Source organism: Carassius carassius, chromosome 21 (assembly GCF_963082965.1).
Source record: "Carassius carassius chromosome 21, fCarCar2.1, whole genome shotgun sequence".
NCBI classification, from domain to species: domain Eukaryota; kingdom Metazoa; phylum Chordata; class Actinopteri; order Cypriniformes; family Cyprinidae; genus Carassius; species Carassius carassius.
Window position 1 is genome coordinate 25,552,831 of NC_081775.1, and position 18,151 is coordinate 25,570,981.

At 37.8% G+C, this 18,151-nt stretch overlaps 1 protein-coding gene across 3 annotated transcripts in view; it reads left to right on the plus strand.

Moving 5' to 3' along the window:
• Window positions 1-5,129: 5,129 nt before the first annotated feature.
• The window catches only part of LOC132097987 (small conductance calcium-activated potassium channel protein 2-like), a 32,932-nt gene continuing 19,910 nt past the window's right edge, over window positions 5,130-18,151 (plus strand). The window contains exons 1-2 of one of the 3 annotated variants that reach the window (XM_059504046.1): window positions 5,130-6,188; window positions 13,486-13,938. In XM_059504046.1, the coding sequence (XP_059360029.1) occupies window positions 5,448-6,188; window positions 13,486-13,938 (1,194 nt within the window). In that variant the 5' untranslated portion in view covers window positions 5,130-5,447. Of the gene's footprint in view, window positions 6,189-12,252; window positions 12,520-13,485; window positions 13,939-18,151 lie in introns of those variants that run through there. The other 2 variants (XM_059504045.1, XM_059504047.1) reach the window with 2 other exon arrangements.

Below are 18,151 nucleotides of genomic sequence, written 5' to 3' on the forward strand. Positions count from 1 at the left end.
AGGAAATTAGCCTGCAGGCTGGATAATTTCCAGTGGCCACCTTTATCCTCGGCAGGAACACTCTTTAGGTAATTTATGGCAATAATGTGTCATCAAGCAGTGTCAGAATAAAAGAACTGTAGGTCATCTGGAGATTGTGCTACACGATAACCTCTTTCGTTTACTTGCCTTCCATTAAAACATCACTCCCCCATAGAATGTTTTAATAAATGTGTCCTTTTCATAGCTCTAACATAACTGCCTGTTAAACAACAATAATGGCAATTTCTGAAGACTTCAAACACAATTGTGAAACAATAGCGGTTAAATCAACCTAAATATCTCAGAGCGAGGGTGATTGAAAGCGAATATATTAATCACGTAAGAATAGCGTTTTATTTTTAAGCCTATTTGCACATTATTAGTTGTGACCCACTGAGAGTGTTAATTAAAAAACATGCCCTTCCTGCACTCAAGGGCAGTGACTATATTTGGCTAATCTTTATTAGCAGCACTGGTTCATCATGATAGTTTTATTAAGATCGTTTCAGAGAACGGGCTTCTTAAGTGCAAAATTCTTTGCTGAATGAGTGGTCTTCTCGCAAGATCAAACTGAATAAAATAGCTGATACTCAGCATGATGAATCTAAGAGGGAGAGACCCTGCTGTCTTAGAGAGCATCAGGCCTAAAATAGCACGGAGTTCCCTTATCTGCAGGGTCTCAGAGCATCACTGATTGATGACAGTCTGCATCTGCCTACCACAAAATGCAAAGTCTGCCGATATTCTTTCTAGATCAAGGTAGTAATTATCAGAAGCGATTTTGCACAGTTAATGCACGTGTCCTTGTCCTATTGGTCATAAATGTAGAATAAAATGAAAAGATTTTGGTTTTGTACAATAAGTGATTTAATGGATTGATGCACCTAAACGAATCCAAACCCAACCCCAAACCCAAATCTTTTGCCATAACCCTCTAACATTGCTAAGTTATTTAATGATAAATATTAACCAAAACTAATAAATACTTCCTACATTTAAAATAGAAAATATATTTTTTAGAAAAATTGTTAGTATGTCCCATTGGCATTGCTAAGTTTAGTGTTTTAATATAATTTTAATAATACTGTTTTAATATAATTATTTAGTGACAAACATTAACCAAAAATGTCAGTTCATATTTTATAATTAAAATTAGAAGAAAAGGGCAAAACAGAAGCATTTTAATTTGTAACCCTTTTTAGTAGACTTTTGTACCCCACTGTATTTTTCTCACATTTTGTATGGTGTCCTTCTAGCATTTCTAAAAAGAACCTTAAAATAACCCTCTATCAATCTAAAATCAATCCTCCTCACTGCAGTCTTAAAATTAAGCATGAATGAAGGACCGTACACAATCTTTAACACACTGAACCCTGCTGGTTGTGTACATGTACATCTCACGGATCCATGTTTCCATCCAACACTTGGTTGCTCTTTTATCTAAGCTGCCTCTGTGGCGGGAAAGATAAGAGGGTTTGGGAAGGCCTTTGAACTGCTGAGCATCAATCGCAAATTTCTCTCCCCTCTATTTCCTCATCTGCGGACCTCAATGTATTGGATTACCTCAGCCAACCCAAGCAGTGGAAGCAATAATGATACCCAACACTTAAAGCAGAAAGTGTGTTGTCTGTGTAACCTATAGTGTTTTGCTCTCCCTCTCTTTCGGAGCTGCTTGATTCTTTGTCTCTTTATCCATTTGCATGCCAACCCTTATCAAGCTGGGTTGTCCTTTCTTCAGCTTGCATCCTAATTATGCGTCTCAAAGAGAGACCGGTCGGCCCCCTACATCTGACAAGCGTCTGAGGAAAAAGCTGCATGTCTGATAACTACATCCCGTTTTCTCGAAAAAGCGCCCATCACTCAAAGCTCACATATGTTAGGGGACCCAAGTCTAACATGCTTGCCGAAGGAAACAAAGACACTGCTTTAAGGTAAGGATATCTCCGTTTACAATTATTGGGCTTTTTGAGATTGAGCTTTTTGGAAAGATAATTCAGCAATTACAGTTCTAATCAACAGGTGTTATTCCTGAGGAAATGCTAGAAAAAAATAAAATTACATTCTGAGTCATTTATTTTAGACATTGTCTTTAAATGGAAGGTTTTACTCTTATTTCAGTATTTCAACAAACTGTTTGCCCGAAGCAGATCACAATAACTGTATTAACTAACAGCTGTGTTTTATTATATATGACGTGTGGGGAACAAATATATTTAATTTTTATGACACGCAAGCCATTCACTCTTATTTAGTTTTATTATCCACCAATTTTGATCTGTTTTATGGTATACAGAGAGATATTAAATCACAAGCTACCTCAAAATTGTGTTTTAAAAGGGCCAAAGTGTTATCAAGGGTGTTATGGTCTGTTTGTTTTATATATATTGTAAATGGCTAAGGTGTCATCCCACAAATTAGCGTGAAATCTTTTTCCCGCTCCCCCCCCCCCCCCCCCCCTTCAAGGGTAAAGTAATAACCACTCATCTGCTTGTGACAGGGCCTCTCCATCTCTCTCTCACTGTTAGACAGGAACATGTGTTTCTTCATACAAAGGAGCATCTGCAATGGCAACACAGTTAGCCTAGCGCAAACAGAAAACCAACATGTTTTCCAGAGTAGTTCTCAGAAATGTATTAATCAGTTTGATAGGCTGACTTGAGATTACACATTTAATTGTTCAAATTGACTCTAAATAAATTTATTTAAACTGTAAATTGATTTCTATGTTCCTGATATCGAATATAATAACACATTTCCATTTACAGACATGTATGCTTTATGCAAATGAATCTGCATTAACACAAACCGTTCTAGTGTGTTTACAACTATTAATTTGTGCCACTGTTCTTAAGGCAGTGTTGCTTTTCTTCAGGCCTGGATTTTTCTTTTCCCAAGAAAATTATCCAAGATCAGCAGAAAGGCAATTAAAGGTAAAAAATCTATATTTAGAGTGTGTGTAACCTCCTCGTAGCTGTGGGCGAGACATTCAAATGCAGTTTAATGAACAGGTGGAACGGCAGGAGGAGATGCATAAATAATGCACACTGAGAGGCCTTCATATAAAAGCTGTCAGCTTGATTGCTAAAATAATTACTTATGTTCACTCTCTTGTACAGGTTAAAATAGAAAACAGATGGCCTTACTGTTGTAAAAGTGATACCAGGATTAATACCTGATGGCCCATAAAATTGCTCTGTTTGTATGGTGTGCCGTTTCCAGGCCCTGAGTGATTTTACAAATTTCAATCTGGTCCCTCCGGGGAGGTTTGATTCTGATATCAGACTACAGAAATGTGTTGAGATTGTTTTATTTAATTTAACAGAAATGACTGTGGACAGTTCTACTGATTCTGTCTGCTGAAAATGACAAGTAGTACTTCGTTAACATCTTACAGTCAGGTTCAGTGTGTTTACATGCATTATGTATCATGCACTAATAACAAACTACATTTTTAACAGCATTTATAACTATAATGTACTGTTTGCATTGACTAGTCTTAAGATGTATAACTTGAAGGAGTGCAAATGTATTTGTATGTGCAGATATTAACATTAGTAAATGCTTTATAAGTATTTTAATAACATTTCACAATAAGTAAAACCGCTTTTAAAGCATTTTTTAATATTAGTTAACTGCATTTAGAAATATATTTTTTTATCAAAAGTGTATGCAGTATGAACAAACAAGGAACTGATTTTAATTAACAAAGATTAATAAATGCAGTAAAATATTGCTTATTGGTTGTTAATGTTAATAAACAGGACCTTATAAGTGTTTAAGTATTTTTTTATTAACCGGGTATGACTATTAACAAATTAAACCTTAAGTGTTATTTATTCATCATTTGAATATAGATGTAAAATTTGTTTAATGGTTAAACACATTATCAAATATACCTTTCTGGTGTTCAGCCAGAAATATTCAGCCTGTAACCTCACTTAACAACTGACTCTGGCATTGACAACTGGAACAAGATGATTTTTTTTTTCTTAGCTTAATTTAAATGTTGTTTCCAAATGACTCACTGGGGTCATTTCAGCAGGCAATCCCACACACTTACATCTCTGAACATGGAGTGTGAAAGGGAAATGAATAATTAATGTGGTTGTAAGCAACATTGTCTCTAAAACCAGCAAGCAAATGATACTTCATTCTGCCCAGGATCCCATACAGGTCTCTAGGACTAATTACTTAATGAAAAAGATCAAATTACCAGCTTGCTTCATCTGTGCCCCAGATCCACTCCAAAGTTCGGCTCCAAACTTTGGCATCACCCTCACTGACATCAGCACTCAGTCCTGTGAAAACCAACACTACTATCCTGAAATCTAAACAACTTTACTCTTGAGTTTCAAGGCTTTTTAAATATTGGTTTAGGTGCACGTGCTAACAGAATGAATAAAATAGAATACAAGCATAGCTTATAGTTTGAGAACACAGAATAATTTCATTTCAACCGATGTGTAATTATTCTCTGATCTTTTTGCAGGTCACTTGGAGATGCATGACAACCTGACCATCAAATTGACCTGGCTATTAAGATTAGATATGTGATCAGCTCACAGAAAGTTGTAACAAACTTGTTCTTAAAAAAAACTTAATAATTAGAAGGCTTTTTTTCATTATTGCAAAAATGATATTATATGGGATTTTAATTTCAATTTTTTTAAACTGATTACAATTTAATTTCTACACGAAGTGTTTCAATTTTATGTTATTAAAATGCCCAAAGTTGCCGATACATCTCATGCAAAACAATTACTGCATTGACAATTCACCTTGACCAACTTCATATAAAAGCCATGAGTAACATGTTGCCAGATCAGGATTGTGATTTCAGTAATTCTCCAATTCCCGAGTCACCTTTAGTGCTACTTGTGTTACTTGTGTTAGCAACTTAGATCCTTCACCGTTAAGCCATTACCACCCAAGTAGATGGACGTTTTAGATGGGCACCATGATCGACGATTTTGAATTAATTGAAATAGATCTTGACGTATTCGACCGAGATTCCTTTTTTCCGTTTTTTTTTTCTTTTTTTAACAAACACAAATGTTTTCAGTGATATCTAAATCTTAAAGTGATGAGTTCTTCTCACCCTTTACATGCGTCAAATCTACCGCAGTGGAATCGCTCGAGCTGCTTGCTGTTGCCATAGTTACACTTTCAGGCGAACACAACTTTTATTTGTTAGCGTTTGTTCGCTGCACACCCAGTTATAAGACGATGTGCTTGAACTAAGACGCTCTAATATTTTGTTTCGATTTCTTTTAGGAGGGTTTTAGCCCTAATGCGGCGCGCATGCGTTGCCCACACCCGCCTCAAGTCGCAACCGCGTACTGAGCACTTTTGTTAATATACTCATTCATATAAACACTTGGACTGTCACATGAAGGCGGGGCTCCCTGTAACTCCATAGTGACGTGATGAGGCTTGTCTTGGTCAAACCTACCAATGAAACGGGCCTTCTTGACTCCACCGGCGATGCGCGCAGCGAAAGAGTGCAGGATCATTGCAACGCAAAGCGGCACTCCGCCGCAGGTGAGGCGGGTATGCAGCATCGCTACTCGGGTGCCGTCCATCACCACCACCACCACGCGGAGCACAGGGGTGGCCCTAGACAGACTGCACACCCCTTGTCAAAGCAGAGCCAAGAGACCCTGCCCAGCCCTTTCAGTCAGGAAGCACCAGTCAAAAGCCAAAGGAGCATCCCAAGTCTCGCAGACTGTTCCAAACCCTCCCTAAGTCGGCAGCAGAGTGTTGGAGGGTCTGCCAAAACTGCGAATTGCCAACAAGATCAGTGTTCGTGCAGCAGCGGATCGCTAGAGCAACAACAGCTGTTGCAGAAACAGCAGCAGCAGCAGCAGCATCACAGCCCTCCACCTTCCCTCCAGCTACAGGTTCAGCAGCAGCGGCTGCTGAGGAACAGCCTACCCAACTGCTGTGTGAGGGCATCCGCGGAACCGAGAAGCCAGCAGTCGTCTTTGCTGCAGCAGCACCGTGACAACGACAGCTTGAAATCAGGCGAGCAGCGGAATCTAGCGTGGACGCCTGATAGATGCCAGGGAGCCAGGAACTCCGTTTCTCCGCGGAGTAAAAGCAGCCCGCTGTCTTCTGACAGTCGCTTATGGCTCGAGGAGAATAAACACGGACACGAAGGCTGTAAGGTAAGCCGACTCGTTGAAATGCGCATCGTTTATGCATGCACTCTATGAAGTTTATGCTTAACAGGTGGCCAGTTATAGCAATGCGCCCGATTACGCAGGCAGCGCAATACTGGGAGGTCATGTTTGAAAATGCTTGCCGTTTTTAACACCAAATTTCGGCCATGTGGATGCAGAGAGCTTCCTTTTAGTTGCTAGGTGTTGGTATTCGTCTTAATCTCGAAAGCATGGAAAGGGGGGCATGCTTGCAACAGGCTGTCTATGATTCCCATGATGGCGTTTAATAGTAAGCATTATGAAACGTTCATTCATTCCTGCACCTGCATCATTCATTCATTTATATGTAGTCTACCTGAATATTTCTAACCTGCCTCATTATGTGTCACAGATTAAAATGAGTCTATCTATCTATCTATCTATCTATCTATCTATCTATCTATCTGTATGCCTACGCATTCGTCGCCTGAAAGGAGCAGGGGCCAGAAAAGCAAGGCAGAAAGGCAAATCAGTGTCATTCATTCCTTGTGGGAGAGTCGACCCTGTTTCTGCATTGCTGTTCCATTTTCTGCCTGTGCAAGCCAAGGGAAAGCCCCCCTGAGTGGCACTAACATGTACTTCAGGCCTGTATTATTCATGATGGTTTAGACATCACTGCCAGAACGGAGAGACATTAGTATCAGTTTAGTTCACAATGCACAGCAGATGGAGGTAAAACCCATCAGCGATCTCTTCCCATGAAATCTCGCATAAGTCTTTCCCGTTGTTTGCGTCAGTCTCTGTTTCTTTCTCTGCTTGACTGGTTCTTGTGTTTGACTGCATTGTGTTTGTTCTAAAACAGAAAAGAAAAAAATAAGTGATTGTTCTACCTGTGGCATTGGATTAATTTGTAATTGTATTCATTGTTTGATGCACAGCATTGTTAGGAAGTAATATTACCCTGGGAGCTCGAAAACACATTTAGCTGTTTGTACAAATCACTCTTTTAGGAAAACCATATTTATGCAGAATTCCTTCCACAGGGGGTTGTAATTATGTAAATATTTACGCAGAGTTTACAGTTAGGCTTCTTCTTGATTGTGCATGAGAGGGAGTGAAAGCACTGGGATGTGCTGTGGATGCTGAGGGAGTGACTGGATCAGTATGAGCGAGCAGGCAGAGGAGAGAATCTCAGTGTTGTTGCTCTGCAGCTGGCATTCTGCTGCTTAATCAAGGGTAATTTGTGGGGAGTATAATTGGCCGGAGTTCTCTGAGTTCTCTCGTCTCTGTGTATTTGAACTGAAATTGGCCGAGAGCTCTGCAATGCCTATGAAGTGTGTTTGTGTCTACTGGAACTATGTCAGACTAGGTCAAACCCTAGTATAGGTTATAAAAGAAATAGTTCACGCAAAAAAGAAAAAGGCTGAAAATGTCCTCGCCCCTCAGGCCACCCAAGATGTAGACTAGTTTGTTTCTTCATCTGTAAACAGATTTGGAGAAATTATTTTTTACATCATTTGGATTCTCTGCAGTGAATGGGTGCCATCAGAATGAGTGCAAACAGCTGATAAAATCATCACAATAATCCACAAGACTCTAGTCTATCAATTAACATCTTCTAAAGTGAAAAACTGTGTGTTTATACTAATAATGATGGATTCTGTAATAACGAAGAGCTAGGATCCAAGTGCAATGAAAGAGTTTATTGAGAGAGCGACGACACAAGTCTCTGTAAACGGGAACACAGGTTGCTGCAGGTTATGCAGGGAAACGGTCACTCATAACAGAAACGGCAAATAGCTAAGAACAAAGGATAGATCACGGGACGGTCTCCGTAGAGGGTCCTCGATGAATGGGTCAGTGGCTCTCTCTTGATTTAGTGAACGGCTGGAATGCAGCAGGTTAACGGGGAGACCGGCTAGCGGAGCCTTGACCTCTCGTCCCCACGTATTGGGCGGCTGCTATGCTCTGAGCGCTGCTCAGGTAGATCCTCGACAGCGGGAGGGCTGGACACAGTAGAAGAGAGGTTAATAGGCAGTGATAAGGTGTAGCTGACCTGAACCTGACAGGACTGTGACAAGACAAGACGGATACAGCAGGGTTTGTAGAAAGCCACCAGCATCATACTCCGATGAGATAATCCGACAACTGGCAAGAAAACAGAGGACATTAAATAGCAAGCGAGTTAGAGAGGGAACAGGTGGAACGGATCAGCGAAAAGGCTACAAATGAGAAACAGCTGAAGAGGGAAAGGGAAAGAGTGAGGTAATGACCAGCAGAGGGAGGAAAAGGAAAGGAGAAGTCAGAGGGGAGACCCAGACTCATAACAGATTCATTTATTACAAACATGCATCTTTTCACTTAACAAGATGTTAACTGATGAACTGGAGTTGTGTGGATTATTGTTATGGTTTTTATCAGCTGTTTGGAATCTTATTCTGACGGCTCACATGTGATGCTAAAAAAACAACTTTAAATCTTTGATGACCTGCGAGTGAGTAAATGTTAAGCAATTTTTCATTTTCTGGGTGAACTATTCCATTTGGTTTGCTCTGAAACTAACATACATTATTTTTAATTATTGATGCTACCAGTTAAAACACATTATGCTATTTCAGGTATAATTCATCTATTTTTAAATATCTATAGTTTTCTATAGTCTGATGAAAACAACTACAACAAACTTGGTTACACTTTATTTTAAGTGCCCTTGTTGCGGTGTAATTACCGGTATATATTTAGGTACTGAGTAATATTAACTAACAATGATTCAGGGGTTAGAGTTAGGAAGACGGTTGGTTTATTGTTAGTTGCATGTAATTATACAGAATTTATTATTATGATTACATATGTACCTGACGTGCAACAAGGACACTGTAAAATATAGTGTGACCAAAAACTTTGATTCTGAAACAATTATCTTGACTCCGGTGCTTTTGTTCTTGTTGTCTTTTAGCCCATGAGTGCCCCTGCAGTTATTTATGTGATAGCACACACTAAATTTCACTTGGGAAATGATAAAAATGATGCTATGAAGTCAGTTGGTTGAGGACGTAAATGCAGTCTTGTTAACCTATAATGCAGGAATCTGTTCTAAATGTGAAACATTGTAAAAAATCAAGTTTATTTGCTACTTTGATGCTGGAGTTGGACGGACAATTTTGCCAGTATTCCCAGTTTCAGCACAATTGTTATGTTATTGCTAATTGGCCACAAAGTTGTTCCTATGCTATTGCTTACTGCTATAATGCTAAATTTCTTTAATTATTTTTTCCACAGACAGAAATGATAAAATCATCTTTTCAAAGAAGATAGGCTCACATTATTTTTCCATCATCTGCTGTGCTGAAAACATGTCCATTCACTAAGAAATGTAGTAGGTTTGATTTATCATTTATGTTTGTACTGTAGCAGGATAAGTTGCAGGATGAGTTTTGGGATGAGAGCAATAATAATAGTGAAACTGACTTTTTTTTTTTTTTTTCTTAAATTTCAGGGAAGTTGCTAATGAAGGCTTCGGGACTGGGTCCATCATGCTTAAATATTTTTTGGAGTTAAGAATGATTAGTCACATGCCATTTACAACTCCTTTGATATGTTCAAAAAGTTCTGTGGTTTTCATTAGCAAGGATTGTAGATTTCTAATCACAAACCTCTCATGGTCCTGCATCAGCCAGGCAACTGGCTTTGAGATGCTAACTGACATAAAAATCACAACGGCTGAAACAAATCACACACAATTCTTTCTTATTTTGTCTCTTACATGATACAGGCCCTGAGGTGCAAATTTATGCAAAACGATGAGGGAAGATGTCTGGTTGTAAAGATCACATTTTGATAGGGAAGAGCAGTTAGAAAAGATATTCTTGAATAGCGGGATCTGTAATCAGCTCTCAGGTCTGCTGCAGACATTTCATTACAGAAAGAGACCTGAGGAAAAGAGAGTCCGATGCCACATCTGAATGAGTGCAAATTCAATGTCAAAATAGATTTGCTGAATTGGATTTGTACGGACCAAAGCGTGCAGAGAGGGGAATGAAGGAGCAGGGAAGGGGGAAGTCTAAGGGCCCTTCAGCTTTGACACGCACAGAAGAGAATAATGGTTAATATGGAAAATAAGCGAAATGTGAAATTGAGAGGCTGAGACAATGAAAATGTCATTCCAACGTTGTACAGGCCTAGCCTGTTGCATCAAAATGGAGATGAGCAGATGTTGTTTTTGTGACTGATATATGATCAGTTTTGTAGACGTATCCCAAATCAGCATAAAATTGCACTCAGAGCATGCAGCTGTGTGTTTTAACTGCCTTCAGTTATAAGGTCATGCAAAGAATTTCTAGCTTTGTGCGTCTTTGTTGATATAGCAGCTGTGCTGTCATTTATGTTGGAAGTGACATTGTGGTGCATCCCATTGAAAAGAAAAATCACAAATGAGATCCCTGTAATATCCCAATTCGTTCTCTTGACAGCAATGTGATTAAATAGAGAGCAAATGGAGACTTTTGCTTAAAAAATGCAGTAATCAATGTGCCTCCTCTGGAGTTTCAGAATAGATCAGTGTCACTAACTGTGCTGATATATTTTTAAATAAATGTGACTAGAACTATCGATCTATCTGTATGGGGTCAGTAATATATATATTTTTTCCAACTTTTTGAAATTGATCAAAAGTGACAGTAAAGACTTTTACATTGTTCCAAAAAACAAAAACAAAAACAAAAAAAAAACATATTTCTATATATTTTTGAGCAGCAAGTCATATTAGAATTATCTCTGAAGGATCATGTGATATTGAAGACTGGAATAAATGCTATTGAAAATTCAGCTTTACCTTCACAGGAATAAATGGCAAATTACAATAGATTTAAACCTTAGGATAATGTCAATATTCAATGTTATTTTTTTGGGAGCAGATGTTAGTATATTGTACCTTTTTAACATTTCCAGGAAGAAAGACTAATAACACAATTGACTACTGGCTCTCTCAGGACATTGATAGAAAAAAAGAGCTCATTTGGCAACTGGCAGTCCATGCTGGCCTTGGAAAGAGTGGAAGTTTGACAGGAGCTTTGCTGTGTATTGCAATTGATCCCTGGAGCTCTTTCATCAGAGAGACAGCAGCTGCTTGTTGGAAATCAGTTCTGAACCTCTGGGTCTGTTTTATTATGTCTATTACTCCATTGTATTTTAAAGTAGTATAGGTACACATAAGTGGTTACAAGGACAATAGATATATTTTTCTCTCTAGCTGAAATAGCCTACAGGGTTGAATATGTTGAAGTAGAAGGTCTCCAAATATACTCCAGTGTGTGTGTGTGTGTATTTTCCTACAGTAAAAGCCTGAGATTCCACAACACAATTACAACGATAACAGCATAGAGGAACAATATCATTGGAATCATTTTCAGAACAGTTTTTCCTGCTGATGAATGATAAAAACATCAGAATCCATCCTGCTTTAAAGAGCATGAGCTTTTAAAGTGGCAGACGACGTAACTGCAGCACATGCCTGTTAATGGTATCACACTTTGAACACTAATATAATTATTTTTTGGTGTGAATGGGCCTTTTTGTCCTTTTGCATGGTTGCTTTTCCAACCCACTGTCATTACAAATCCATAATAATTCATAGAACATAATGACATTGTGTGTAATGGAGTTAAGACCTGGTTTTTGATCAAGACTTCCTATTGCATTGATGGTTAGGTTACTTTTTTCATACAATTAGCCATGTACTGTATTCTTTTTTTTTTTTTTTTTTTTTTTACTTTTTATGAAATCATATTGACATTGAAGTAACACAATATATGCAAAAAAATATAGATGATATAAAACATATATTTTATAGATTAGACTTTCTTTAAACAAATTCTTAGCCCTTTTTTTGTGTTTATTATAGTATATTAAATTATATTCAGTGTTCCTTAAAGGATACAGACAGTACAAGACTGTACTTTTGGACATGTTCCCACAGTCTGTTTGTGGAAAACACACATAAAAAGGGAGACCAACAAAAAGCTGTATCGAATATAAATGATCTGTTGCCATGGCAGCAGAAAGCCATGTGAAAGACTCCAAGAGAAATGTCTCACACGAGGGACCTTGGTAGAAATTTACTTTTGGGGGACCAGAATAGTTTCTAGTTTTCTAATCCTAAATGGTATTATTTGTAACCTCAGTTTAAGTATCTAGTAGCAGTTTCTGCATAGATCTAGTCAGTACAGCCCAGTGCAGTAACATGGATAAACAGAATTTTTCCAATAAAAAAAAGAGTTATGCTGAGGATGCTGGAGGTTCTAGCAGTGATTTTGGATTCAACATGATCTCTACCAAGGTACAGCTAAACCAGCAGAACCAGGTATTTGACAGAAAAGGTTTCCAGGTGGTCCCACAACTAGCTTTGGTTAACTATGGCTATAAGCAGTGTATGTTGGATATGTTTGCATATATATTTTCAAACAGCTGTCATTACTCTCATTTCTAATCCATTGGTGTCTCTTTAGTCGGTTAGACTGTGGGTCTGTGTTGTGCGCTGCCTATCAGAAAATGACATTACAGAACAGAAGTAGGTCTCTGCAAATGAGTTGGCATTGTGTCAGCCCAGCAGCAGCAGCTAGATAACAGAAACTGATCCTTATTGCCATGAAAATTAGAACAGTATAAATTCAGAATAAAAATTCAATTCAGAAATAATTTAATAATGTGAGATTATTGTGAGCAGGCTTTTTGCGTCATCTTCACAAGCATTATCGCCAGTATTTTGTCTCATTTACTAATCAGTAATACAATTAAATAAAATATTCACTAATTCCAAACACTGGGATCCAAGGCTGCATTTATTGGATCAAAAATACAGTAAAAACAGTAATTTATTTGAAATAGAAATATTTTGTAATGTTATAACTTTTGATTAATTTAATGCAATCTTTACTGAATGACAGTATTAGTTTTTTTTATCTTTTGAAATGATTGCATATATTGGCCATCAGCTGTTTTTCTAATTGAAAATTTCAGTGTTTCCATTAAAATGTATATTTTTTTAAATCACTGTTCAATTACATTTTTTCTTATTATTTCCCAGTGATGCTTTTTATATAAATGAAACTGTAAATAGTTGATTTCACCTAACCGAAAGCTTTTTCAGGAGTTACAGTCAGTAGACGATGCTCCTCCCACATGCATTATGCATTTAATTTTATGGAGAAATGTCCACTAAATCAGCATTGCTGCGAATCGGCAGTGCTCTGCCCCTCAGCCAGCACAGAAGGACCTGGACACAAAAGACAATGATAAAATCTATAAAATATCTTTTCATTTCTGGCAGGTGAATCCGGATGCCAAAAGGCTGAGCCATGCTGGATCGCGGCCTTCCCTGTCCCACGGCGGCCCACAGTATCCTCAGATAGCCATGAACAGCTGCAAGTACAATGGGGGCATAGTCAGACCACTCGGCAGTCTGGGGGCGTCCCGGAGGAACCTAGCAGAGCTGGACTCTGAGACACAGCCTTTGCAGACCCTGCACACTTCCGGCCTGGAGGTGGTGGTCTCCAAAGGGAACGGGGAAGACCCTACTAAGCAGTCCAGTGAGAACCTTGTGAGGAAAAGACCATGCAGTGCTCCGCATAAGAAGAACAAGGACATTGGGTATAAGCTTGGGCACCGGAGGGCGCTGTTTGAGAAACGCAAGCGCCTTAGCGACTATGCCCTGATTTTTGGAATGTTTGGAATTGTTGTCATGGTGACGGAGACTGAACTCTCCTGGGGAGTTTATACAAAGGTAAAAGTTTTAAATGACTTCAAAGAGTTTTCTGGACATTTAAAAGGATAATCCACCCAAAAAACAAACATTGAGTCATCACTTACTCACCCTCATGTTTTACCAAGCCTGCATTCATTTCCTCCTGCTGTAGATGATGATGATATTTAGTTGATATATTGAAAAATGTTTTGGTTCCCTTCGACTTCCATTTTATTTTTGTCCATACAATGGAAATCAGTGGGAAATTATTTAGTTACCAAAATGTTTAAAAATATTTTATTTTGTGTTCCACAGAAGAAATTAGTCATACAGGTTTGGAACGATGTGGGTGAGTAAATGATGACAGAATTCTACTTTTTTTTTTTTTTGCAGATTATCACACACAAAAATGTCTTATTTCATTGCAGTATATATTAAAATATCTAACCAAATAAAATCAATTGAAAATGTATTATCTTTTAAAAAATAATAATGGGTTACACTTTTCTGCTTGAAATAATAATAATAGAAACTGCAAAAAGCACAGAACAAACTACTTAAACTAAAAGATGCAAACTGAGAATATAAATATGAACGTGAACTCATTAATAAATACTATAAACATATGTAAATAATACTAAAACAACACTCTTTGAAGCTTATATTGTATCTTGAAGTGTTTGCTTAAAGTGTCATGCTCTATTCTCTCTTTTTTATATAAATAACATTAGTTGTAAAATAACACTGTTTGGTTATATAATTAGGATTTAGACATTCTATTCAATTTAAGACCAAGTGTCCAATACTTTGAGGCCGTTGTGTTTGTGTTTTCAAACAGCATACATATACTTGTAGTTAAGAAGGTGGAAGAAGTTAATAAGATGGATATGCTATCCACACGTTTGACCAGCACCTGAACCGCTATTAAAATTCATGCTTGTGTAAGATGGTCTTTTTCAACAGGGCAGTGATGCATCACAAGATTTCATGCTAGATAACCTATGCTAGATTAGATGTATACATCATACTTCATCCTTAACACTTTGATTCATACCATTTAATTAAATGCTGCAGAATATTAAAGTCCAAGAGTGATCTATTTACTGTATGACCGTTTAAAGACACCAAAGGATAAATTCATCATTGACATCGGCTTCTTTGTGTGCACTTCCTTAATGGATATAGGCATCAGAGAGCATCAATCAATGAAATCTTTATAGCATGCTCTTGACAATATCATCATGTGTAATTTTTTAGATAAGTACTCTTTTATACCAAGCTATAGCTTCTATACAGAAAGGAAATGACAAGCTACTAGGCTTTACCCTTAATTTTTTTAGGGACCTTAAATGGCTCAGCTATATGGTAAGAGCAAGAGATCTCCACTTAGAGTTGTACTCACAAGCCACGTTTTTTTTTTTTTTGCCATATAGTAAAGATGGTGATAGTATATTATCACTAACGACATATTGGCACAACAGTAGGCCATCTGTGCAAAATATGGTTCTAGAAAAAAACAAATGCTTAAATTTGTTAAAATTGCTGGTTTGACATTTAAAATCATTGACTACAAGTTGTCATTCTCATATGATTCTACAGTATATCTGTTTGTTGATTCTTTTGGCCTAAGCGAATTGCTGGCCCTGAAGTTAGTTAGATGATCCCTGGAGTGGCGCTTTCTTTTTTAACTTTCCATAAAGCATAGTTTTATGCCTTAGCCAGCACATCCTGTTCCAGTGTATCAGCAGAGTCAGGTTTAATGAGCTCCAATTGCACTGATCTCATAATGAGGATTGTCATACAGAGAGTAAGAACCAGAGCTAAGGTTGAAAGACAGAAACCGGATTGTTGTTATTTCCTCTTCTAGTCATGATTGTGTGTGGGGGAAAAAGGGACTGGACTGGACTTAAGGGTACACTTTGTGTTATATCAGTAGCCTATTGGCTACATCTGTTGGATTTAGTTAAAAGCACAAGCTATGTTTCCCATCTGAAAAAAAATCTCAGTCTGAACCAGCTGGTTAAAGTCTAGCTCAGGGATGCTCAATACCGTTGCTGGAGATCTAATTACCTGCATAGTTCAGTTTCAGCTCTGCTCAAAAACAACTGTCTGTAATTATGAAGTGCTGCTGAAGATCTTAATTGGCTGGTTCAGTCATATTTGATCAGGGTTGGAACTGAACTTTGCAGGAATGTAGTTCTCCAGGAACAGGATTGTGCACCTTTGGTCTAGTTGGCTTGGAGCTCCTAGACTGACTTACTGAAAAGTGCCAAAATCCATCTATAACCAAACAGACCAGGTTAAGATGTAAACCTGGCCTGGTCTGTCGTCTGGTTATAGAGGGATTTTGGGAACTTTGCTGTTGGAGCTCCAGGCAACTAGATCACCTTAAACGTGCTGTTTGAGGCTTGTATTTAGTTTTGTCTTATTTATTTTTTTATATTATATGAGTAAAAGTACGTAAAAAGCCTAAGTTATAACATAAAAACTACAGCTTCCACAATACTATGAGTTTACATGCTTGACTAATCTGTTATGGAAATGAGCCATGGCTTTAACTACAAATAAAACCAAAAAACATTAATACAGTTAACCCATGGTAACCACAAATCATCCATGGTTATGCTACACTAACCATAGTTCAGCTATGGTATTTGTAAGCGCAAAATGCTGGGTTAAAAACAACAAAAAAACTTGGGTTATTTGGCAACCCTGCACTGGGTAAATATTGGACCGAACACATGCTGGGTTATTTTTGACCCAGCTGGATGGGATAAATATTTTAAAACCTACTATACTGGGTTGTTTTATTGAAGTCAACTATTGTTTAAAAATTACTATATTGCTGGCTTAAATTGAAACAAATAATCACACACAGAATTACTAGAGGCAACAGCAGTAATAAAAAGATTAACATTTATTAATAAGCAAGAACACATTTGAACAAAAATATTACAATATTAAAACAAACATTCAAAATAAGCATTTTAATTTACGTGTATTCAACCGTTCTCTTGAATGCCTTTTCACCGAAAAGGGGCTGCTGTATGCCGGAGGAACTGTGAACCTCAGACCGAGGTTCCGAGGTAAAACAATAAAATAACCCAGCACTATAGTGATGGGATTTATGGCTCTTTGAGGGGATCCGGATCTTCGCGATCCATTCCTTTCAAAGAGCCGTTCAAAAGAACGGCTCTTTTGGCTCTTTTTAAATATTTAGTCAGTTTTAAGAAGCCAGCTTGGGGGCATCTCAGTTTATCCTGGAAATAATCACTGGGAGGAATGATGAGGTGAGATTTGTAGCCAAATAATTAAAACTCAGATATCACACACCAATATCTGAGTTTGAATTATTCTGAAATATTGATTATTACCTCATTTGTCATGTGTGGACTATATTCCATAGGGTTGCACAAATCCCTCTGCTTAGCCAGTGACATCACTATTTTGGATTTACCTTTAGTACAAAGTGTGTGTGTGTGTGTGTGTGTGTGTGTGTGTGTGTGTGTGTGTGTGTAAAGCTACGTTGACTTATGTTATTCATACAATACCTACTCAAATAAACATCAAAAACAAAGCCAGCTGCAATGAATTTCTGTGCAAAACAGCTTTTACTACAAACACTTTCACACAAGAACATTGTTATCACACAAGAACATTTTGATAGAAAACAAAAAATATTTAAAGTAGATAAAATTAGAATAAATAAAATGGAAATGTCTACATACTACATACTATTACTACTGTAAACTTTGCAAATAGGACATCAGCCCCTTCAAGTCAATGAACAATACCAAAGTGGGCTGCAATGAACATGCACAACTAATAACTAATATCATCACGCTATAAAGGGTTGGCCTGCGCTGGGTGCGCCCCTCCCCCTATAACTGTTCTGTCTCGCGGAGGAGCTCATTTGTGTGCATCTGTGTGAAATACGCATAGGAAAAAAGAACGACAGAAAGAACGGCTCCCCTCCAGCCGCGACTCGGCTCCCATCGTTCATGTTTATGAGCCGTTCAAAAGAATCGGTTCGTTCGCGAACGTCACAACTCTACAGCACTATTAGAGTACAGAAAAACTACCCAGCACCTGGGTAAAGGTGCTAAAAACGACCCAATGGGCTGAACCCAGCAATTTTTAGTGTAGTAAAACTGTGGTTACACAAATGTTAATCTATCAGTATGCTAAAAACATGGCTACTATACATTTACTATAATAAACCCATGGTTGATTTTTGTAAGGGATCAGTTAA